This window comes from Xenopus tropicalis, chromosome 9 (assembly GCF_000004195.4).
Source record: "Xenopus tropicalis strain Nigerian chromosome 9, UCB_Xtro_10.0, whole genome shotgun sequence".
Lineage (NCBI taxonomy): Eukaryota > Metazoa > Chordata > Amphibia > Anura > Pipidae > Xenopus > Xenopus tropicalis.
Genome location: NC_030685.2, coordinates 21,620,190 through 21,644,215, shown reverse-complemented (window position 1 = coordinate 21,644,215; position 24,026 = coordinate 21,620,190). Strand labels below are relative to the sequence as shown.

Below are 24,026 nucleotides of genomic sequence, written 5' to 3'. Positions count from 1 at the left end.
AGTCTGCGTTGTTACCAAGCCTCTCCCAATTTGGCCTTCTGCCTGGTTTCCCCAGGACCTGCTTCACAGTCTGGGGCCCAATCCTTTATTAGGCCCTCCATAACCATAGTTTTCCAAGAATAGCCCTCTTTTCAACTCTCTGTCCCTGAGCCGGGTTTGCTGGGTCACACCTATGTGGTGCACATTACATTCATTCAGGGTTGCCAGCTCTGCACAGATCCTCCCCACACTGCACAAACACACCCCGACCAGCGCTGCAAATCCTTAGAATGCTGCATGAACTTTCCAGTGTTCCGCCACCAATGGTGATCCACTTGGCAAATAGTGATAGGAGGGCCCTGATACCCACTGGGATTTATCCAGTCTTTTTGGTAGGGCAGTCACACCCTGGTCTGTACTATTAGCAGAAGATGCTTAGGCTAATTATGCTCTACATCCACCCCCATGCATGGTTTACAAGGCCACATGCTAGAAATTTCCTTCTGTGGCCAATCTTAGGCATTACTGCCAGCTACTGACCAAAGTGAAGATTACACTTAAGGAGACATATCTTATCGGCAGTGACACACAGGGAGATTAGTTGCCCCACGACTAATCTCCCTGCAGTGCCATCCCACCAGCTAGAATGTAAATCGCTTGTGGGATGGCATACATGGTGCTGCAATTTGCAGAAGTTGCTTTGAGAGGAAACTTCTGCAAACTGCGCCACTGCGTATGTCATCCCACTGGTGATTTACATTCTAGCCGGTGGGATGGCATTTCGGAGAGATTAGTTGCCCCGACAAGGGAGATTTGTCCCGGGAGAAATCTCCCGGTCAGTCACAGCCTTAAGTGATTAGAATCACTGAGGAGTGATGTGAGAGAGTGGTTTTAGGGTGACACAGAGTTACTAGTAGCAGCTACATTTTCAGGGCTTCTAATATCCAGAAATACCCTGCCATAGACAAAACTGAGAATTGCCTCTGCTGAAACACACATAGTGACAATTATCAGTAAATGATCAGCATTGTTTCTTTTAGCAGCAATGATGAGTAGCTGCTACTAGGAGCTCCATGTTACTACGAGTAAAACATTACCGGTGATGTTGCTAATAGCAGTCAGATGCTTTGCTTGGGTTTTCTAACTGTTGAAATCTAACTACAATGCTTCACTCCACTTTTTACACTGCATGATAAATATACCCCTTAGTGTATAAGGAGACCTTGTACATATTCCTTATTGTTGGACAGGGGGCTAATATTGAATAATAAAATGGATCAATGGTATTAATCTACCTGCTTAATAAATACCCACCAGCCAGGATGATTAACCAAAATACATTGTTTATTCAGAGGTGCAGTGTGATAACAGTAAAAATGCATCAGTTTAATAAAGGCAGGAGGGACAATGAGAATTGCAGCTACACGGATGACTCGTGACCCATACATTCGCTATATGCACTTTGCATGCCATGATCATGGGTCTAAGGCCTCCGAGGGAGCACAGAAGGGAACCGGTACATACATTGGATGATCATAGAAAGTGCATATAAAAAACCTTATTTGCCTGCAGGCTCCGGGCAGCCAAGGGGGTGTGCCAGCAACACACACGCAGGGGGTATTTGGCATAGCAGATAAAAGAGGTAACATCTCCCCCTGACCCCCAGGCTTTTTACCCATTCACTTCTGTCCCAAAAGTTCTTATTCACTATACTGAGAAAGGATTTCTGTAAGTAAAACAGGGAAGATGCAAACAAATACTCAGGGATCCTGTTAGCAAAGGTTGCACCCCAGTGACTGGAAGTGGAGCATCAGGGTCAGTCACATTTCAAGTGCCCCATGGGTGAGGAAAATATGGATTCTGAGCCCGATGCGAAAAAACCAAGCAGGATCTATTCCTGTTTATCTGGAGCAGGAAGGCCATTTTCGCATGACACCATTGCTCTTATAATGAATGTAATGCCTCATTTACTTAAAGAAGGAAAGGTAGAATCACTAGGAATATTAAGTTGTCAGGCACCTCTAGTGATTGTAGTCACCCCAGTCAAGAGCTCCTCTTTTGTAAATGCACCTGCCTGGGGTATTTCACTTGTGAGTGCCACCCCTGACAACAAGAATGGCTGTGTGGTGCTCACGGGAGGTGCCCTGGGACAGAAAGGAGCACCAGCCTGGTGTAGGAAGTAAGCCACTAGAGCATGCCTGCCATTTTAGCAAATGCTTCTACCTTTCCTTCTCTTAACATGCACTAAGCAGTTCAACAATGTGATGCCCTGCTGCAGCACAATAAAAACAGAGCGACAGCCTCTACAGTTTTTACTTAGCCCCCACCCCCTCCCGAGTAGGAAAAACTACAGCTAAAATTCACCCTGTACCCACACAAAAAGTGTTATATCATACAACCACAGGAATGATTTACCAGATTGGTAAAGCAAGATGTCCGTTGCATTTAGTACAGGTCTGGATCACCTGGGCTTTCCAAATAAAGGACCTTTAAACTACAAACACATTCATGTGACAGCAACAGGTACTTTAGCTTTAATGCCCTTCTAGTGCGGAAGATCATACAATCTATGGCATCAGCATGAAAGTACCATGGTGCAGCGCCATTGATTCTCCATGTGTGTGTCATGGAAGTGAATGGGCTAAACAGAGAAAGTTGTTGGGAGAAACAATACAAAGACAAAACTTATTAGAACAGCAGTTTAGATTTACATTCAGTTTACAAGGGACTGACATCCCCTATCAGCTTTCCTTCATTACGCCATGTTATGCACCTTAATTTCAACAGTTATCCATTCCCCTATTTTTCCCATCAGGAAACAGTTGCACCGGCTGTATGACCCAACCCCACCCATGTGATAAAATAATTACTTTGTATGTAAAGTTATGTGAAATGGTTCAAATATTGACAGTATAAAAAAAGTAAAAACTCTTGGGCTAATGGCAGACTGGGGGAGAGAAAATGGTCAGAATCACCCCCCATGCAAGCTCAAGGGGAATAGCTGGCAACCACTGGGTCCTTTCTATTCCCAGGCACAACCATTCTCCATTGACTTTGGATGGGGGCAATTTCGATATGCTTGAAAATCACACATTCAGTGCTGAACTGGCAATCTGTGGGTTCTGTGGGGGGCTGCTGTAAGATGCCATAGTCAGTCACTATTTATTGGGCTGGTGGGGGGCTGTTTGGGCCTCTCTGTACTTGAAATGCCAGGGCCTATTTGGAATTCCAGTCCCGGTATGCACCCATTGTTTGCCATTACCCTCAGAGTAGCTTACCATGCAGTAAAAGTTATGGCACTACAGATGGAGAGGTTGCATTCTTGGATAAAACTGGATTTATAATCAAAATTTAATATAGGTACAGGAAGTCCCCTAAAATGAAACAATTCCATGGATAAATGGCTTAAATACTTAAAGTAACATATGTTTGACCCATTTAATATGTAACCAGTATCAAATTACAAGACTATACACAAAGTGAATGAACATCTTAGAGCAGGGATCCCCAACCTTTCTTACTCATGAGCCACAGACAAATGTAAAAAGACTTGGAGAGCAACACAAGCATCATAAAAGTACACGGAGGAGCCAAAAAGGGCTAAGATTGGCTATTAGGCAACCTCTATGCACACTATCAGCTTACAGGGGCTTTATTTAATAGTAAATCTTGTTTTTATTCAACCAAAACCTGCCCCCAAGTCAGGAATTAAAAAATAACTACCTGGTTTGGGGGCACTGAGAGCAACATCCAAGGGGTTGGTGAGCAACATGTTGCCCCTGAGCCACTGGTTGGGGATCACTGTCTTAGAGAATGACCATCCTAGTCTCACCCTATTGTATATCGTTATACCCAAAGGCGAATAGGACATTATCTAACAGACTATTCCGCATACAGCAGCGATGCAGTTGGCCATTAAGCATAAACACCTGGCCTAAGCATACAGCACTGTTCCTTATCCCATAGTGTTCCATAGATTCTATAAAGGCTAAGCTAAATGCTTCTCTATATCAAGCTGAAAATTTCAGCCATGCATTATCATCATCATACAAAAAAAGGTCCAATTATCTCAACAAACATACTAAGAAACCCAAACAAGTGAAAGAGCAACAGTATGAAGCCTGAACCCAGACTGTATGTACTGCTCACAACAGACTGACACAATCTAATCTCCGGCACCAATGCAATGAGCGCTACTGGGCTTTTGGTTCCATCTGGGACATAATGTCTCTTACTGCGGCAAGCCTGCAAGGGTTTATATTTCAACAGGAAACACCCCTTCCCCCATATTTAAACTGTTACATTCCAGTTTGTTTAGCCAAGCAAAGGCTGTGACCCCAATCCCCCCCCCCCCCAAAAGACACACTTCTGTACATTCATTAGGGGCCATTTAAAGTAAAATAAAAGCACTTCTTAGGCTATGCAACTGCAAGGAAAACTAAGGCTTTTGATGGGAAAGAATCCAGTCTTAATCACTATGAAAAATTAGATTGCAAGGGGACATCAGGCTGGGTATCCATCCCACAGGCCTGCGTTTTATGGCTGATAAGATAATTTAACTGGAAAGGTACAGGGCATTAACCAGAACCCAATTTTCCTCTCAGGCTCTGTACAATATAACATTTGGGGCATCATGTAACAGCACAAAAACATTGGTTTCCAGGATTTGGCAATGATGGGGGTCCCCTACACTTCTGTACCCCCTTATGGTTGCCCTGGGAAACAGGAAAAACGCCCTGTTTTATTTGGGCATAATAATCAATTATTTAGGAATAATTCCCCCGACATTTTCACCTTGGCTCAAAGTCTAAGCTATATAAGTGTATAGATTCATATATCCCTCTCTATTTATTTATATAAATTGTAAGGAGCACTAGGAAGTATCTCAGTGTCCCTACACACACACACTGCTACTAGGACTGGCATTATAACCATACTCAAAAAGCAACATGAAAACAACCATAGACTGAGAACATTATTTTTAACCCTATGATTAAGTTTGTACAGGAGGAAAATGAAAGTTCAGAAAGAATCCAGTTTTACTTCCAATATAAACTGCATTGTAATGTTTTGTTTTTACTCAACAGAGTTTAATTTAGCGCCAAGTGATAATGCAGCGATAATCTCCATAGATGAGAAAGAGGCCTGCAAATAACATGTAGCAGGCCTGTCTGTCATCTACTCGTGCTAAAAGAGAATGTCTTTAAGCTACAATGAATAGAGATGTTAATAAAAGGTGACACTGGACTTGCCCCCGGGGGGATTCAGCACTCTGTTATGAGACCGCGGTCGAGGGCCTAAGTGGGGCTCATGAGCAGCCAGAGCTGGGTCGGGAACCACGACTTTCTCTTCCTTGGCAACAGGTATCTTCTGTTCCTGAGGTTTTGCAGGTGAGGGCGCAGCTTTTACTGCAAGGCAATGAGAGAGTAGCAGCTTTAGCATAGAATTTATGTATTGTGTATAAACCTTTCTATTCTTTGTCAGAGCAGATTCCAGCTTGGGGCTGCTAGCTAGCAAATGGGAACTTTAGCTGTAGAATACACAGCCACTCCCTCCCCTTGGTATCACAAACAAGGGAACTGCACTGGGGACTGGGTGGTATGAGATCTGACAGCGGTTTGAAACCTATGTGTGGCTCCTTTTTTGCAATAGTTGGACTGGGATGACCTGCTGCCCCTTACAGACACCCTATGTCTTTTCACAAATCTGGATCTGAGAACACAGCTGTGAAATGCCAGAAACATTTGAATTTGGGTCCAGAAGCCGAAACATAAGGGGCCCCTTAGGAACCGAATAGATATTTTTGGTAAATCCATAGGAATTTCTTAAATCTTACAGAGTTTATTCATAGAAGAAAACTCAGACAGGGAAAGCTTATGGTTATAACAACATTTCTAGCCCTCACAGTGTTAAGTCGCTTAAGCAGAAGAACTACTGAGAGGTTAGAAATCTTATGAGAACCATATGTGTGTCTGTGCCAAGGCATCCTCCAATTTGCAGCATTCCACTGTTCCATGCTTGAAGCTCTATGATAACTGGAAACAGATGCGCTTGTTCAAGTTCTGTCTTTGTGAGAGGTGCTAAATTCATTGGGAACGACACATCGCATTATCCACCCATCCCAACAATCTCACTGCAGCAGGGATTTACAGTCTGTGATGATTTCAGATTTCAACACCAATGACCCCATTATTTGGAGATTCCTGGGGAACTAAACAAATCATCCCACCCCCTAGTTCTATAAAAACAAACTTATAAATATTAAACTCTGTGTCTCAAAGTCATCATCGTACTTATTCTGGCACATACCTGGGGTGCTGCCCTTTGAAGCGTCAGTTTCAAATATATTGATGTTATCCTAGGAAATAAAAGCATAGAATTAATGCTTTAACTTTAACAAAGTGCTGACAGAAAGATGTTATAACCATGGTAATCAAATGAAAGGTATTCCCTTAAATAAATGTATTCTAATTTAATTTGTAGCATATTTTACATTTCTGGCACTACAAAGATTGGAAAATTGTTTCGGGCCCATGGCCAAAGGGATGTAGGAGGCTTCTCCCCCAGTCCTGTATATCTAAATACACAGTACAGCTTGTATATAGGATCTAGTCAGCGCACAATTAAACTAAACTGTGCCCTGAATTGCTTTCCCCCTAGCCATACACAGTAGTGATGTGCGGGCCGGCCTGCAACCCACGGGTTTACCTCAAGTTCAGGCCGGCAATGCAACATCAAAAGAGGGTTGTGTGTGGGTGTGGGTCAAGTCCTTCTGCCTCCCTCCCCGCCCGCAACCTAACTATGCCCCACTTCCAGGTCTGGCAGCATCTATTTATAGGCGCGTGCCTGCCCTGCTCCAGCCCCTCAGTGATGTCATAGGCAGGGCAGGTGCAGAAGGGACAGGTTAGAGTAGGGTGCGGGTCAACAAATAGTTGACCCGCACATCACCAATACACAGAAAGATCCACAGGCCGATTTGATTGAACAGGCACTTTTGCAGGCCCAACAGAAGACAACCATATTAATGACCAAATGGAGTTTTCTAATATCTATCTGGATGATCCTTGACCATGGATTTGGCCACATACACAAGACAAAAAGCTGCCGACTCTATCTTCAGTAGCCAAATTATCAGCCAATGTTGGCCTGCGTTTGACCAGCTTAAGTGAGAGTATTAAGTCAGATTACCAAAATGCCATACAGTCAAAAGATTCACTTGAAAGCACAGGGGAGTGGAGCAATGGCACGTGGCCCATTCAGATCCCAGTACAATAGCAGAATAGTTAGGGACACGGCAGGGCCAGTTTATAACTGTAAAAGCCTGAACTTGAAAGTTCCTTGAACTTTGCAGTAACAGAAAATTATCTTTATGTGATACAAAAAGAATCATTTAATATAAGCTTCATCTCATGGAAATAAGCTCTCTCTATATACAGGTACAGGGACGCATTATCCACAGTATCCAAGTTCGTGTCCTGGGGTTTTTCGAGTAGAGAGTTTCTGTAATTTGGACCTCCATACCATAAATCTGGCAAAAAAAACCCCTCATTCCTAAAAATCATGTAAACATTAATTAAACCCAATTGTTTTGCCTCCAATAAGGATTACTTATAAGAACTAAGCCCTAAAAATGAATATGGGTAGAAATGCCATATTTTACATATTGAACTTGCTGAACTTTAGGCTGGTGCGGAATCTCCGTAACAGTAATAATCCAGGCCTTCAAACTTGTCAAAGCAACACCCCATCTTGGCTTTTGTTAGAAGTGTCAGTGACACTCACATGCTCAGTGTGCTCTGAGCAACTGCCGAGAAGCTAAGATTAGGGGTCACAATTTATCAAGCAAAAAAGGAGGTTTGTCTGTCATATAAATGATGCTACAGGGCTGATTTAAATTCTAATTGCACTGGTTTAATAGATGCCATGTAATGTGAAACTGGAATTATTAATCTGCCATATAAACATTTACATTTTGTATATACTATATATTGTGAGTGGGTTCCCAAGCTCAGGTAAATCACAGCAGCACAGAGCATGTACAGTGAATCAGTAGAAAAGAAGATGGTGGCCTACTGGGGCATTTTTAGAGCCAAAAAACCTCATTGCTAAAGAGCTGTGGTTGCCTTGGGCTGGTACAGAAGCTCAAAACAATGTACAACATTTATAGTCTACCTTGTTATTTAAGCTTTGGTTCTCCTTTTAAAATTGAAATTTGTTTAAAATAGTGTCTTTGGTATATGGGCTTCCCATACTTTGCAGCTTTCTGCTTAACGGATTTCCAGATAACAGATCCTATACATGTAATAAATTCTCTGCTTGTAAAAAATTAAACACAATTACTCCAATATTCCCCTCTCAGCAATCTACATGGAGACTTTATGACCAAATCCTTTTTTTATGGGCTGGTGCTGTTTGCCTAGATAATGGAAATATTTGAAGAGAAATATGATTAATTCTGAAGCAGTACTGATTGTATAACTCACTACCACCCATATGTAATAAAAGGCACTAAGTTTGCCCAGAAGCAGTAACCCATAGCATCCAATTGGATGTTGGCTTTTAAACAGGTATCCAGAAAATTCTACCGTCCGATTGGTTGCTGTGTGTTACTGCTCCTGGGCAAACTTAGTGCCTTTTCTTACATAACCGACTATATTTAGAAAGTTTCTTATTTCCATGATATGAAGCTTATAATACGCTTTTCTTTAATGATAGTTCCCCTTTAAGGGTACTGAAAAAATAGCAGATAACCAATGAACTGTTAAAGGGATCTGCCAAGATAGCACTTTGGAAGAAGTGATGAGGACTCTGATCTGTACCTTGGGTTTGTTGGGATGGGCTTTAGGGCTTGTTGTAAGTTTTGCTTCCCCAAAGATATTACTGCCCTTTCCCCCTGGCGGGTTTACTCGAGACGCCGCTTGCACAGGGTCTGGTTCCTGGAATATACCACTGGGTTTTCCACCTGCAAAGGCACAGAGAAAGAGAAAAGAAATCAGTTGATAAGGTTGGTGTAGTGGCAATCCCATGGTGTTCCACAAACTGCAGCGTGTGGGCAGCAGTTTTTAGTAAGGTCCAAAAATGAATCCTGGGCTGTATTTCAGTGGCCTCATTTACGAGCGCAATCAGCATTATTTTCTCCATAACGCAGTGTTTGCCGCTAGAATTCCAGTGTGCAGATGTTATTGTGGCGATGCAGCCACTCACTTTACTGTACTTTGCACGCAACTGTGCTGAAAGCTTTTCAAGTTTGTTTGGCATAATTTCTGCACAAAAGTGACGTGGGTGCCCAATTCTTTAGATGCAAGTGCACTGTGCCTATTGGTGCATGGTGCAGAGGGAACCCTGAAACTACTGCCTGGTCTGGAGGGTAGGTAGCTCCAGGGCTTCTCTGCATGAATAGGTTCAACTGCGCTTCATTCAGAATTGGAGGCAAACGGACTGAGCAGCACAAAGCCCAACTATACAGAAGCACAAACTGTGTATTTGTTAATTTAAAACAGTATAACTGCAAAAAATGAATGTGTGATCCACAATGCACATATTTCATACAGTTCCAAGCTACCTACTTGGCCAGAAGCAAGCCTTGATGTCATACCTCAGTATATAGATTTGTGTTTATACCAGATCATTGGTATAAGTCTGTAAAGTACCTGCTTGCAGCAGCAGCAGCAATGAATGATATATCTCCCCTAAGGGCCTGCGTGATGCATGCCTTTATATCCTAAGGGCCTGTTAGAGCGACGGTGCAGCTGGGTGCTACTTTGCATTCCTGGATTTTGATTAACTATAGCAGAGCAGTCACATTTTGCATATACTTTTATATAGAACATACTTTATATGTTTTATATGCGTATATTACCTCATTATGAGCTAATGGGGCATGAGCAAATATTAGGTAATAAAAGGCAACTTGAGAAGAAGTTGTTCTAAAACATCTGCCTTAGATATATACATACCTAGAAAAACAGCTTCAAAATTACAGGATATCCCGTTTAAAGAAGGTAAGATTTCCACTGTTAACAGTCGACGCTATAGCCTGATAACATAATCTTACCATATGGTCCATAAGCTTAATAACTTCCCTGCCCCCCTCACCCCACCAACATTACGAAACACAGGCCCCTTCTCCGCACATCTGTGTGAGATTGTGCCCTATTTGCTTGTTTGCATTCCAAAGCTGATGTCAGCCATAAACTATGCAGTGTGTACATTATGGGCAGAAGATTTACAGCAAGCGCAGTGGCTTGTGGAAACCAGGCAGACATCACAGCAAACATCTAGCACTTACTATTATATGGACATTGGCAAACTGAGCGACCCTGCTGCCGGAGTTACATTGGCCAGAAATAGTTTTTAGAATCAGTGGCTTGTACATGAAAGATAGCTAATCTGGCTACCTAAAGAAAGTAGTAAATAGTCTCAAAGTTCAAAGCCGAATGGCAGGGTAGAACTGGGGAGAACACAACTTTTGTTTTCATTTTAATAGTATCAAGTCTTATTATTGCAGCTCAGTGGAAATGTATCTACAAATGTATTGCAGTTCATTTACTGCAGTCATTTGGCATGAACGTGGGGCTATAAAAGACTGTTGCTGTTGGAAAGCCTGTGCAGCAGTGTTGCTATGTAGCAGCGTGCATAGCCCTGGGTGGCCTGAAATCCTCCTAAAGATTAAACAGCAACAGACAGATATAGACAGGGCAGGAGGAGCATTTGTACCTTGTTTATTCAGTGAAGGCGGGCAGCAGGCATTTAGCACTGAGGCAAAGCAAGTGACAGCTACTGAATATACATACAGACACTGAACTAAATAAACACACATGGGAGTGAGAAGGTTTTATTTTGGGCCTAGTCACTCCTCCATATGGGTTAAATATTACTTCCACAAAGACTATTTTAGGACTAGCGTCGCATGGATGACTTTAAGAGGAAGGAAAGGTTCAACCACTGGGGGTGCCAAACCTATAAGAGAGAATGGAAAAAATGACTGATCATGGCAATCTAACCTGGAGGATTGGATCTCTTCGACATATTCTCAGGCTCGGCCTGTGAACCAAATATATTGGAAGCCATCTTGTGCGACCTGCTGGGAGCGGGGGTTTCATCTGAACCACTGAAAATACAGCTTGAACCACCTCCAGGGGGTTTTAATACTCTGTGAATAAAAGAAAACAAGCAGGTATTAAATGCATGATAATAGAACTGTGGCAGAAGACTCAGTAGCGATGCCAGTATAATGCTTATGTAACGTTCATTCACATTGTATTGACAAAGCAATGTGACTGAGCTGACAGCTGCATAGAACAGACAATCGCATCACAATGCACACTAGAATCCTTGTAATGTCCCATTTAGGTTACTTTTTGGCAATTAGCATTGCATAAGTTCTGGAGAGTAATTTTGATTGCACTGATGAGCGGATAGGTCTGTGTAATACTGAATATGGGAGAGGCTGTCTGGAAATTGTACCAATATTTATCGATTATTTCGATAAATATTTTTGCAATCAAGAAATATTACATTATTATACAATTGCCCCCTCAAGCTCTGTATTGCTTACCCTAAAGAAAGCCTTTATGAAGAGAGGGCACTTTAAATGTCGCACCAGTCACCTTATACTGCTGTCAGACATACACGACTGCTTGTCTCGCAGTGAGAGACCAGTCCAGGAGGTAAAAATAGACACTTAAGCAAAGAGTCACACACTGATAGGTGCATGTCAGTGAAATAAATATATTTATAGTAAGGTGTTTTCAGAAGTGTACTGCAGCAACAATATAAAAATAACCAAATCCTGACAATTTAAGTCTACTTGATTTTAAGCCGCATACCTCAGTGCTAGCCAAATGGGAGCATGCAGTTTTCTTTGTCAGTTTTATTTATGGCCCCCTGTCTGCCCACATACTCCTCTGACTCCCATCATCTTATCATAATGCAGCCCCTGAACATGCTGATAACTGGCCCAATACATGGAAAGTTGGACAGCATCACTTTATGAAAGAGCTGTTCTGGGCTTTTCATTTAAACTTTAAAAAAAAAAAAATGACTGGAACTACACTGGATACGTGGTGATTGGATTGTATATTTGAATTATTCTGCCATATTTTGCTTGTGTCTGAGCACTGTCTGTAAAAGGCAAGTTCACCTTGAAATGAAATCTTAATACAGGCTGATAGGGTTGGCAGACAAAAAACATCGACAATTTTAATTATGGTTTTTCTTTCTGCTCAAGTCTAATACTCATCTACCATTCTGACTTTCAAAATGCCACCTGGTTTCTAGGGTAGTTAAGTCCTAGCAAAGGAAGTAGGTGAAATTCCAAACCTGATTGCTAGAGAAAAGTATAAAAATAATAATAGGAACAACAAAAGTTAACGTTAATATGAACTACCCATTTAAGGCACTTTTTTTGTTGTTGAAGTAACATAGTAACATAGTAACATAGTAAGTTGGGTTGAAAAAAGACATACGTCCATCAAGTTCAACCATAATGCCTATACCTAACCTGCCTAACTACAAGTTGATCCAGAGGAAGGCAAAAAACCCCATCTGAAGCCTCTCTAATTTGCCTCAGAGGGGAAAAAATTCCTTCCTGACTCCAAGATGGCAATCGGACCAGTCCCTGTATCAACTTGTACTAAGAGCTATCTCCCATAACCCTGTATTCCCTCACTTGCTAAGAATCCATCCAGCCCCTTCTTAAAGCTATATAATGTATCAGCCAGTACGACTGATTCGGGGAGGGAATTCCACAACTTCACAGCTCTCACTGTAAAAAATCCTTTCCGAATATTTAAATGGAACCTCCCTTCTTCTAAACGGAGTGGGTGCCCTCGTGTCCGTTGGAAGGACCTACTGGTAAATAAAACATTAGAGAGGTTATTATATGATCCCCTTATATATTTATACATAGTTATCATGTCACCTCTTAAGCGCCTCTTCTCCAGTGTAAACAGACCCAACTTGGCCAGTCTTTCTTCATAACTGAGACTTTCCATACCCTTTACCAGCTTAGTTGCCCTTCTCTGGACCCTCTCTAGCTCAATAATGTCCCGTTTGAGCACTGGAGACCAAAACTGAACAGCATATTCTAGATGGGGCCTTACCAGTGCTCTGTAAAGGGGAAGAATAACCCCCTCCTCCCGTGAATCTATACCCCTTTTAATACAGCTCAGAACCTTGTTTGCCCTTGCAGCTGCTGCCTGGCATTGCTTGCTACAGCCAAGTTTATTATCTACAAGGACTCCAAGATCCTTCTCCATTATGGATTTGCCTAGTGCAGTCCCATTAAGGTTATACGGGGCTTGCATATTTTTACATCCCAGGTGCATGACCTTACATTTATCCACATTAAATCTCATCTGCCACTTAGCTGCCCAGATTGCCAGTTGGTCAAGATCCTGCTGCAGGGATGTCACATCCTGGATAGAATTGACTGGTCTGCAGAGTTTTGTGTCATCTGCAAACACTGATACATTACTCATAATACCCTCCCCTAAGTCATTTATGAACAAATTAAACAAAAGTGGACCCAGTACAGAACCCTGAGGGACCCCACTGAGAACCTTACTCCAAGTAGAGAATGTGCCATTAACAACCACCCTCTGTACCCGATCCTGTAGCCAGTTTTCTATCCATGTGCAAACGACTTCACTAAGACCAATAGACCTTAGCTTAGAAAGCAGTCGTTTGTGGGGAACGGTATCAAATGCTTTGGCAAAATCCAAATAGATTATATCTACTGCATCCCCACTGTCCAGCTTCTTACTTACCTCATCATAAAAAGCAATTAAATTGGTCTGACATGACCTGTCCTTCATAAAGCCATGCTGATTACTGCTCATAATGCCATTCTCCACTACATAATTTTGAATGTGATCCCTTAACAAGCCTTCAAATAACTTGCCCACCACGGATGTCAAACTTACAGGCCTATAATTGCCAGGCTGAGATCTTATTCCCTTTTTAAATATGGGAGTGACATTCGCCTTCTTCCAATCACTAGGTACCATACCTGATGAAAGAGAGTCTGAGAATATCAGAAACAAGGGCCACTGCAATTCTGCCCCTAGCTCTCTCAGTACCCGAGGGTGTATTCCATCTGGCCCAGGTGCCTTGTTTACATTTATCGTGTGTAACCCTTTAAGCACCATATCCTGTGCCAACCACTGTGTAGTTGGAGCTGAGGCAACAGTGAAGCTATTGGGTGAGACTTGGCCCACTGGCTCCTCTACTGTATACACAGAAGAAAAGAACTGGTTAAGCACATCTGCCTTTTCTGTATCCGCTGTAACCATATTGTTATTATAACTCAATGGGGCCACACCCTCAACCTGCATCTTTTTACTATTAATATACTTAAAAAACTTTTTGGGGTTAGTCTTGGCCTCGGCCGCGATGCGCTCCTCATTTTCTATCTTTGCCTTCCGGATTGCTGTTTTACAACACTTGTTATAGTGTTTATATTCATTAAACGCAGCTACTGTCCCCTCTGACTTATATTTCTTAAAAGCTTTCCTTTTTTTCCCTATTAACTTCTTTACCTCAGAGTTAAGCCACATGGGGTGATTCTTAACACTTCTACTTTTTCTTATTAATGGAATGAATTGAGAACAGTAATGATTTAATATCATTTTAAATGACAACCATTTCTGCTCTGTATTTTTATCAGAAAACATAATGCCCCAATCTATGCCCTGAAGCGCTGCCCTTAAGGAGCTAAAATTTGCCTTCCTAAAATTCAGTGTCTTTGTTGCCCCCGTGTAAAGTTTGTTTTCCTGCACCAAACATCAAATGAAATAACATTATGGAAGTTTTTAGATTCAAACACCCCGGCCCTCCTTTTGGTCCATTATTTGTTCAGCTTCACACCCAGATGCCTTATTTGAAGGAACAGAGTGTCTGACATGAGCAAATGTTAACTGAAGGAGATCTTGCTATGAGCAGCCTTGGAAGCTTTTACTGCCATTACTGCAAAACGGTGCAGTTTTTATACAGCTCTTATGTATTCTGCATTAATGAATCACTCACCTCTGTCCCTGCCCCAGTGGAGCTTACAATCTAAGGCCCCTATCACATACCCACACTATAAGCAATATTACTGGGAACAAAGTAACCTACCTATGTTGGAGTGTGGGAGGAAACTCACACAAGCACAGGGAACATATGCACTCCTTACGGATAATGCCCTGGCTGGAATAGAACCTAGGACCCAAGCTCTGCAAGGCAGCTATGTTATCTGTTGCCCATGATGGCACAATAGTTAGCACCACCTTCAAGCAGCAATTGGATTCTTCAATAAATAACACAACCACCATCACCACATGATTAACATGATGTCAGCTAACTGAAGGCTAATATTAAACTGTAATCAGTCATAGGATGGGCATAGTGCTGTTTAGATGTTGCTCCCAGAATGCACCAAACCCTGTTGGTGTTTGCTGGTTGCAGTCCAGCAATATATGAGTAACCAATGTTGTAGAAACAGTTATGGAAGGTTTACTGCCCCTTTACCAAGTTAAAGAGAAACCTTTAGCAGTTATAAAAAAGGGAAGCCTTGTAAACAGGAAACATGAATTGTCCCATTTCCTGAATCTCATGGATATGTCCTTTACTCAGAAGGCTTTTTTGCACAATGAAGCTAATCTGGGGGCCTGCAGGCTGCTCTGTGCTTTCAGATTCAAAGTCATCTCTATACATAGTTAGGGCACATAATCCTTTAAAGGGCCAGTAATATTCTGCACAATTTCACTTAGTAGAGAGGAATGGCTGTACTGATATCCCTTTGTACAGAATAACTAGCTGTGAAGAGTGTCATTTATGGTACAGCCTGCCAGGACATACCATTATAACATGGCTTCTAGTGAAGGGATTATAAAACATTATAATAATGTTATAAACCAGTGCTGTCCAACTTCTACGGTGTCGAGGGCCGGAATTTCTCTAGCGTACATGGTGGAGGGCCGCTAATGGAAGCCAGTTTTGACCACTCCCCTTTTTGAAACCACACCCACTTCAAACCACACCTATTTTATCACAATGGTGGTAGCACAACAAAATCCCAAATGCTTGGTCCTTACTGTGGGGATATCAACCATCATTCATATGTGAAAGAATTGTCATATTAAGATATACATATATAATTCCATATGCCTCCTCCTCCCCTGTGGATAGCAGAGCAACCCCCAGTACATAATTACACACCTTAGGGACCATCCAACTGCTAACAAACTCCCACAAAAAACCCCTGCCAGGTTCACCTCCCACAAGCAGCATAGGGCAAGCAGAGTATGGCACACACAGGCAGCACTCTGCCTGTCCTATGCTGTCTGTGTGTGCCATACTCTGCCTGCCCTACCCTGCCTGTGTGTGCCATACTCTGCCTTCCCTATGCTGCCTCTGTGTGTCATACTCTGCCTGCCCTACCCTGCCTGTGTGTGCCATACTCTGCCTGCCCTACCCTGACTGTGTGTGCCATACTCTGCCTGCACTACCCTTCTTGTGTGTGCCATACCCTCTCTGACATATGCTGCCTGTATGTGCCATACTCTGCCTAAAGTACCTATGTCTGAGGTGTGAAGAAGTGAACAATGGGAGTGATTACAGTCTGAGCCTGAGGTGTGAACACTGCAGGGGGTGAACAATGCAGAGATTAAAAGGTGTGAACAGTACAGGGGATTACATATTTAAACAATACAGCCTGATTACAGCCTGAATCTGAGGTGAGAACCATGCAGGGGGCCAGTTAATCTCAGTACTGATACCATTTAAAGCTTACTCAAAGGTAAGTCATCAAAGCAGCCAGACAGGTGGGGGGCCACACAGAGGGGGGTCGCGGGCCGCATGCGGCCCGCGGGCCGCCAGTTGGACAGCACTGTTATAAACATATGAAAGGTACAAGGACAAAAGCAAAGTTTTATACAGGTCCCAGGTGATCCTCATAGTAGGAGGTACATTATTTTTTTTTTTTTATAATATACAAGTTTCAGTGAATTGTGTGACACAAACTACATCACTAAGCGCAATGTATTGTACAGGATGTTTATGGTTCTTGCATATTCTGCAAACAATCTGCTCTGTTTCCAACAAACAGATTCATAGGAAAAATAACAGCAGAACTGCAGTGGCCCTTTCAGTTTCCTTTTTAAGTCCTTTTATAGCACTTATATAAGAGGATAAACTGCAGTGCACAGTAACAAACATACCCTTGAATAGACAGGCTCAGTCTTGAAAAGCCTAGAGATAGAGAGCGTCCAGGATTTCAAGGCTTGCATTTTTTAGGGTGGCTAAATGTATCGGTCTGAAAGAAAATACTCATGGAAATGCGGTCTTTGTCCCAGACAAGTTCCAGCTTGTTTGTTTGCACACGCCATTACACTAAGCCACCTGCGTTATGACGTGTACACAGTTCAGGATCATATTTAAAGGAAATGTCCACCCGATAACAGAACTGCATTGTAAAACATCATGCAAAATAGTATTTATCAATCAGGCCTTTTGAAACTATGAAGCAGAAGTCAGGTCTCCTCCAGGTCTTACAATCAGCAGCTTCTGCTACATTGTTTAAATAGTCCGCGTACAGTGGCGCAGAGAAACATTAACTTGGCCCCGAAGGTAAGAAAAAACGGACGGAAGCACTTAAGGAAAAGGGAATGGGGTTATCACAGAATGGGCTTAATATTCAGTCCTCCTTTCCAATGAACAAAAGAAAACCCAATTAAGTGCTAAACTGAACAAAGCCTAGAATATCCAGAGATTTGCATGCTGGGAGTCGCGGTTAACTGCCGAAAAGCCACAAGATGGAGATAAAGATGACCATGCACTGGCAGATTTAAGCTGCTGACTCGGGTCCTTCAGACTGATCTGCTCGTGTATGGGGCCCTCACCCCATATCTGGCCAAAAATTGGAGCCAAGGCTTGATTTTTCTGTCCGATCAAGGCCCACAATGGCTCAATGTGGTCCTGGCTCTGACTTTTTCATATACCCTTCATTGTAAAGCGATCATTTGTCCAAATGATTGAATCTTATCGTACATAGCCACCTTTAGGGCACATATGGGGCATATTTATCAAAATATAAGACCACAGTTTGCTGCCGTGACTAGGGGGTGGAGGAGTTCTCCCATAGAAAAGATTCTACCAAAGGCAACTATGCAGGAAGAAATAAAATGTAATAAAGAAGGTATCTTCAGGGAATAAACATCCTTGTTTAGGGGTGGAACCAAGTGTATCTGTAGAAACATTTGGATTTGGGTCTCAGAAGGAAAGAGGAGGCACAATAAAGTCAGTGATAACACCCACATGTTAAAACATTGTACAAGAAACCCAATTTCCTCACATTTCTTGCCCCACAAAAGAACAGGCCAATGAAGCATTTCAGCGGATTTCTCCTCCTGGTCCCTATTCAGCAAAGGGAAACGCCTGTGTTGGGGGGGGGGGGGGGCTTGGGTAAGATAGAGAAGTCTTTGTCTGATAAAAGCTTTCACTTAACAATCAGAGACAGACAAGAAGGAAGTAGAAAAGAAATATCATTTTAATAGCTTTACTCAGCTATTCACTAGTCATTTTTGCTGTGTGTTTTTTTAAGGATTCCCTTGTTTAATTTCCCAAGAGGACAGTATTTCAGTTCCACTGTACTTCTGTACACAGCGACATGCCCCCCACCCAAGCAGGGCCAAAAACTCAAGCAAACTATCCAGACTGGTGCACACTAGGTACACAAAAGGCAAGGTTTCCCTGCCAGCACCAGTTTCATTTTTGCCCATATATCTGTGGGGATGGAAGCTGAGGCTGGAGCATACACAGGCAGACAAGTTGGGCCGCCATACAGCCAGCTGTACACAGCAGCCTATGTAGTGAAAATGTATAAACGCCCATGGCCTCCAGCTGATCCTCATTGGGTGTTGCTCACAAACTTTATAGCATCACATAGGCAACTATAATGACTTAAGTGTAAGCTCTTATATAATCAATAACTCTGGAACAGTTTATACAAGGGATTGGCAGGAGGGTGCTAGAATTGAAGCTCCCAAAACATCACAGGAAGTCTCATTGCTGTAGTCAGCTATAATGGCAATTACCTTAATGAGATACAATGCTAACCCACGGCCCAAGTTGGAAGAGCCAGTTGGATGAGACTCAGAGTGAATGATACAGCAGAAGCTCAGTTAATTGTGGGAATGTGGAACTGATTTTTGGGTTCTCTGGACCCTTAGTTTGCTGATTTAATGTAAGACTCCTCCAGTAATATATTATTGTAAAGCACTGTGTAACTTGCTAGTACACGGCTGGCTGAGGATAATGGCAATGGTTGCTTTATGATGTTGGGGGGTGAACATTCCTGACCGGATACTTCTTTTTTTGTGCAAAGGTGAAGGTTGTTTCCTTGCACTCTTCCTCTTGTGCACTTTAACCCCCCTCAGAAGGAAATAAGTACAGATTAAAATATATTTATCCCTTCTGTGTTACGGTCTGTCATAGAATATTTATGTACATTGTAGATTTAGCCTTCCATTTGTATTCCTTTTAGCAACCCTCGGGAGCGGTTTCCAGTCCCCAGCATCCTGGATAACCAGAAGGATAACACAGCCATTAAACATTTCAAACATCATTAAGGATGACTAGTTTCCCTGCCTCTTGTGTTTAAAAAAAGTCAGCAACTATAATTTTAGGCGTTTAAATGTGACAAGAAGAAATAAAGCCAAGTGCTTCATTGTCCCAGATGGTTTAACTATAAACCCAAAGAGAAATGCCCTGTACTTTATATTCTGTATAAAAAGCCAAGTCAGACTGGGTCATTCAGGGCCACTACAGAACCTGGCATTTAAATGTTCCAACCCTTGTCAGCGAAATCAGAAGAAAACTTAAAGTTCTATGGCATGCTGAGCTGCAGTCTCTGCATTCCACTGACTTGGATCCAAATCATATTAAAAAAAAAAAAGTATGTTTCTGAAACCTTTATAAACAGGAGCACCAGCTTTTAGTCAAAGGTCTTCTTAAAGGGCACATATTGTGCTAAAGTTGTTTCCACCACCACACTAATAGAGTTATTTATTGTGTGTGCACATCATTAGCGGGACCCCCCACTCACTCCTTATGCACATGCATGTGACGTAGAATCGGTGGATGTGACTCACCTCCCTATGTCATGGGCATAATGAGCGAGTTGTACACATGTGCCACAACATGGCTGCCCAAACTGAGCGCTCCCTCGTGGTGTGGGCAGTCTAGCACTGGAGTGTGGGCTCTATTACAATATAGGGGTGATAGGTGTCCTTTAAAACCCTGCAGAATCATAAACAGTCCTTAAGGCAACAGCATGTATCATACCCCCTGGGAATAAGGAGGCGATTAAACGAATGGTATCACTATGGATAATGTCCCATTGTTGCCAATAGGAAGTACTTGGCTCATGGCCTAAAACATGCTTTGCTTCCAAAATCACTGTAGTTCCCTAGGAAGTTCCTAGGCATGCTGTTTTCTAATGTAATTCTTCCACTGCTTGTTTGGAAAACTAGGAGGTTGCCTCTTATTGTAAGGCCTAAAACTCCTTAGGATTAAATGGATATAATGGCCTATGACACATAGGACAGAAGCACCCAAAGGGGACAGTGCACATTACTGAACTTAAGGATCACTATAGGGTCACTGGGTGTGTACTATGTAAAAGGCTTCAAAGATATGACAGGGACTCACTAACTGCAATAAGATAAAGGTATATTGCCCCCCCAAATGCTTTTTTTTTTTTTGCAGCATACTTTCTTTTAGTTTATTGCGAAAGCCTATGGCCTTTCACCTTTGGTTCCCTTAATATTCTTTTCTACCCTTATAGGGATCCTTGACAGGTTTTATATATACACACATAAATAACTCACCCCCACTTAATGCTGTGCCTGACCAGCAAGTGGTTTCTAAGTGCAGTGTAATAAAAGCTACTTGAACTGTAATGAACAGATCCCAAGAGCAGAGCTATTATTTACTATATGTTATTTTATACAGCACTTATGTATCACATCAGTCCCTGCCACAGCAGAGATCATAATCTAAGGTCCTATTCCATTCACATACTAGCATCAATTTCATCACCAATTAAAGTGCCTGTATGTATTTTGGAGTGTTGGAGAAAGGCAGGGGAAACCTTTGGCCTTGCAGATTGTGCCCAGGCAAGAAGTGAACTCAAGAGCCCAGAGCTGCAAGCTGCCCACTGAGCCCTTGTGCTACACTCTATAGTTGCTTCCCCCCCACCCCATCAGTGTCACTATAGCCCTTCATATATAATAGAGTTAAACCAAAGAAATAGCATGGCGCCCGCTCTGTAGAGACATGTATAGAAAGATTTTTTATACATTAATTAAAAAAAATAATTACTAATAATCAGTTTTTGTCTGCCCAAGGTAACATCTAATGTGAAAGGTTCTCTGTTTCAAAGCCAACTCAGCCACACCTGCAAGAGTTGCAGGTTACATATGCTGTGAGGAATTATAATGACCAAACAATGTGTGAATATCATATTTACCAGTGCACATTCAGACATACCAGGCTCAGGAACACGTGTTAAGAAAAGCAGAAAAAAAAGCATTGTCTGTATGGGTGTCACTATGCAAACACTGTACAGCAAGGCTGCCGCCACCTCTTTATGAAAGAGGCTCCGTGCTTTCATTACGAGTCACTTAATGAGAAGCCTATGCAAGTCACAACTCTAAATTTGGCTTCTGAATTATCTTTACATGGTGCCTTGGATTTAGGTGTGGCCCCTCCACACTGGTACAGAACGTATGCCACAAGATCAGCTCCACTGCATCATTTTGCTGACTGTCTTTTCAATGCTTTATTTCCCTCATTCCAGCAGTAAAATGGAATCGAAAGCAACAGTAACAAATGTATCCTTTAGCCTACTGTCATCCTAGCCCAGTTAAATGCCAGTCTTCGCTTCCTCATAAGGCTATGCATGCAATAAAAAACTAGCAATGTAGAACAAAGCATGGGCTTGGCACAGTATGTCCCCCGGCACAGTACAAAATCAACAGTAGGTCTGGGCACCACATTGGTACGTATTCAATCCCAGGGAAGAGGGTAATGGAAATGAAGGGGCATAAAATATGTATCTCACATTACACCATAGCCCTCCTTTTCCTAAATCTGAAGTATAATCCTGCAGTCTGTGTATGAACGAGAACATTCTGCTGCAACATGTATTGATCATATTCACTGGATTGCAAGCATTGAGCCCAGTTTTCTGCCCCCTCCCTTAGGCCAGATGTGGCCCTCCCCAGCAATTGTAAGGGCCTCTAATCGCACAGGCTTCTGGTTATTGCATCATTTTTATAAAATCCCCTGTTTTTATATCTGCAACCTAACAAGGGTTAATGAGGAGGCAGATTCCCACAGTCTAGTCCTCATAAGATAAACCAGGTTTTTTTTCTACCCCACACTAGTCTGTTTCCCCATTTATTTTCATTAAAATTCTGTGTGTATGGACTCTTTAAACCTATACTCAAACATGAACTGCTGTGTTTTTTAAAGTGATATAAATTTTATTACTGCTGAGGAGCCCTAGCAGTGCAGAAAGTTAGGTTGGGTTAATTATATAGATAACAGGTATTGGACCTGTAGAACTAACATAGTTGAAGCAACTATGCAGCATATCCCTTACCCTAAAGCCAACCCCTTGGGGTTCTATCTCTGATCCCATGTGTATACAGTTCCAAGCCCCCAGACCAGGGAGGTACAGTTTTCTACACAGGCTCCCCAGCAACAAGGGGTTAATAAGTGGTAAAGTTGCCCCCTCCATTGCAAAACCCAAGACTTTAGGGACACTTGGCTCCGGCAGTCACAGGGTCGGATTAATCTATAGTTACGCCCCTGGGTTGATGAATAAGGCAGGAACTTTATATGATCCCAGTGGGACTTGTAGGAAGTAGAAGAGTACATATATAGTTAGGGGCCCCTGTGCAGCCCGCAGGCGGAAGGTTGGCTAAGCCTGTGCGGCACTGTGTGCTGTGGCCCATGTAGGACTGTGCTATCACTCCGCCACAGGTCCCCTGTCTGTGTAAGGTAGCCTCTGGCACACTGCTCCGCCGGCAGCATTCCGCCTTGTCTGCCCAGCAGCACGACCCTCTCCCAAATATGTGCCCCGCATATAAGCAGATTCCTAGAGGCGGGCCTCACCTTGAGCTCGGCTTGGATTCGGAATCCAACCCCTGGAAGCTGTGCGTGGAAGTCATGTTCTCCTCGCCCTACCACAGAATAACCCGTCTTCCCAGACACAGCCGCACCGCCAGCACACTGCGGGAAATCCCTTGCCAGCGCGGGTTCAAACATGGTTGGGAACACTAGCTATCCATCACGGCTGCCAGCCAATCAGAAGTAAAATCCACGGCGAAAACGCACCACCCTTCCAGCGCATGATTGGATAAACTGTCACAAAAGACTGCCAATCACTCCAGGGCGCTACGCTATTCGCTGGAGCTACCAAAAGGGCGGAGCAAGCAACTGCAGCTCTTACGCCGATAGCGCTGCCTAAGGCTTATTGGTCGGAACACGGCTCATACCTGCCCTTTGATGGATTTTAATTTATGACATCACCTTTGGGGGACTGTAAAGTTCCGCCAAGGCGATACTATAGGAGCGACGGCATTGAGGAAGTGCATTTTTCATTCTACTCTGCTTATGGAAGAGGCAAAAGAGAAAGGAAAATAATTGCAAATATATAAAAACTAAATAATAAAAAAACCATTGCAAAGGTGCCAGGAATAGGGAATTCTATAATATAATAAAAGTTAACTTAAAAGTAAACCACCTTAAGGGAAAATCTAGGCGTTCTATACCCAGGTGTATAAGATGGAGGAAGCAGGCTGTACCACTACCAAGCAGTCCATTATTCCCAAAGTTTAAGTTGCCCTTAAATGATTTAGCTGAGGAAGCAGTTGCACTAATCCCTGATTTCTGCATCAAAATACATTTGTAGGCAACATGTCTTCTTGAATACACAGAACTTACTACTGCTGCACAGTGGGAGCCATATTGCTTGCGGACTCTGGATGTGCCCACTG

At 42.6% G+C, this 24,026-nt stretch overlaps 1 protein-coding gene across 2 annotated transcripts; it reads right to left on the bottom strand.

The window, feature by feature from the left end:
- Positions 1-1,302: 1,302 nt before the first annotated feature.
- jpt2 (Jupiter microtubule associated homolog 2) lies at positions 1,303-23,325 on the bottom strand. Of its 2 annotated transcripts, none has more exons than XM_012970172.2 (5): positions 23,143-23,325; positions 10,983-11,131; positions 8,799-8,941; positions 6,289-6,337; positions 1,303-5,387 (listed from the first exon to the last, which is right to left on the bottom strand). In XM_012970172.2, the coding sequence occupies exons 1-5, from the start codon at positions 23,196-23,198 to the stop codon at positions 5,206-5,208; spliced, it is 579 nt and encodes a 192-aa protein (XP_012825626.1). In that variant the 5' UTR covers positions 23,199-23,325; the 3' UTR covers positions 1,303-5,205.
- Between the last annotated feature and the right edge of the window lie 701 nt (positions 23,326-24,026).

Coding starts and splice junctions, on each gene's coding strand:
- jpt2 (XM_012970172.2), bottom strand. CDS start 23,198: ATGACTTCCACGCACAGCTTCCAGGGGTTGGATTCCGAATCCAAGCCG. Junction 8,942..10,982: donor GAAGAGATCCAATCCTCCAG/GTTAGATTGCCA, acceptor GTGCCTTTGCAG/GTGGAAAACCCAGTGGTATA. Junction 6,338..8,798: donor CCCATCCCAACAAACCCAAG/GTACAGATCAGA, acceptor TTTATTTCCTAG/GATAACATCAATATATTTGA.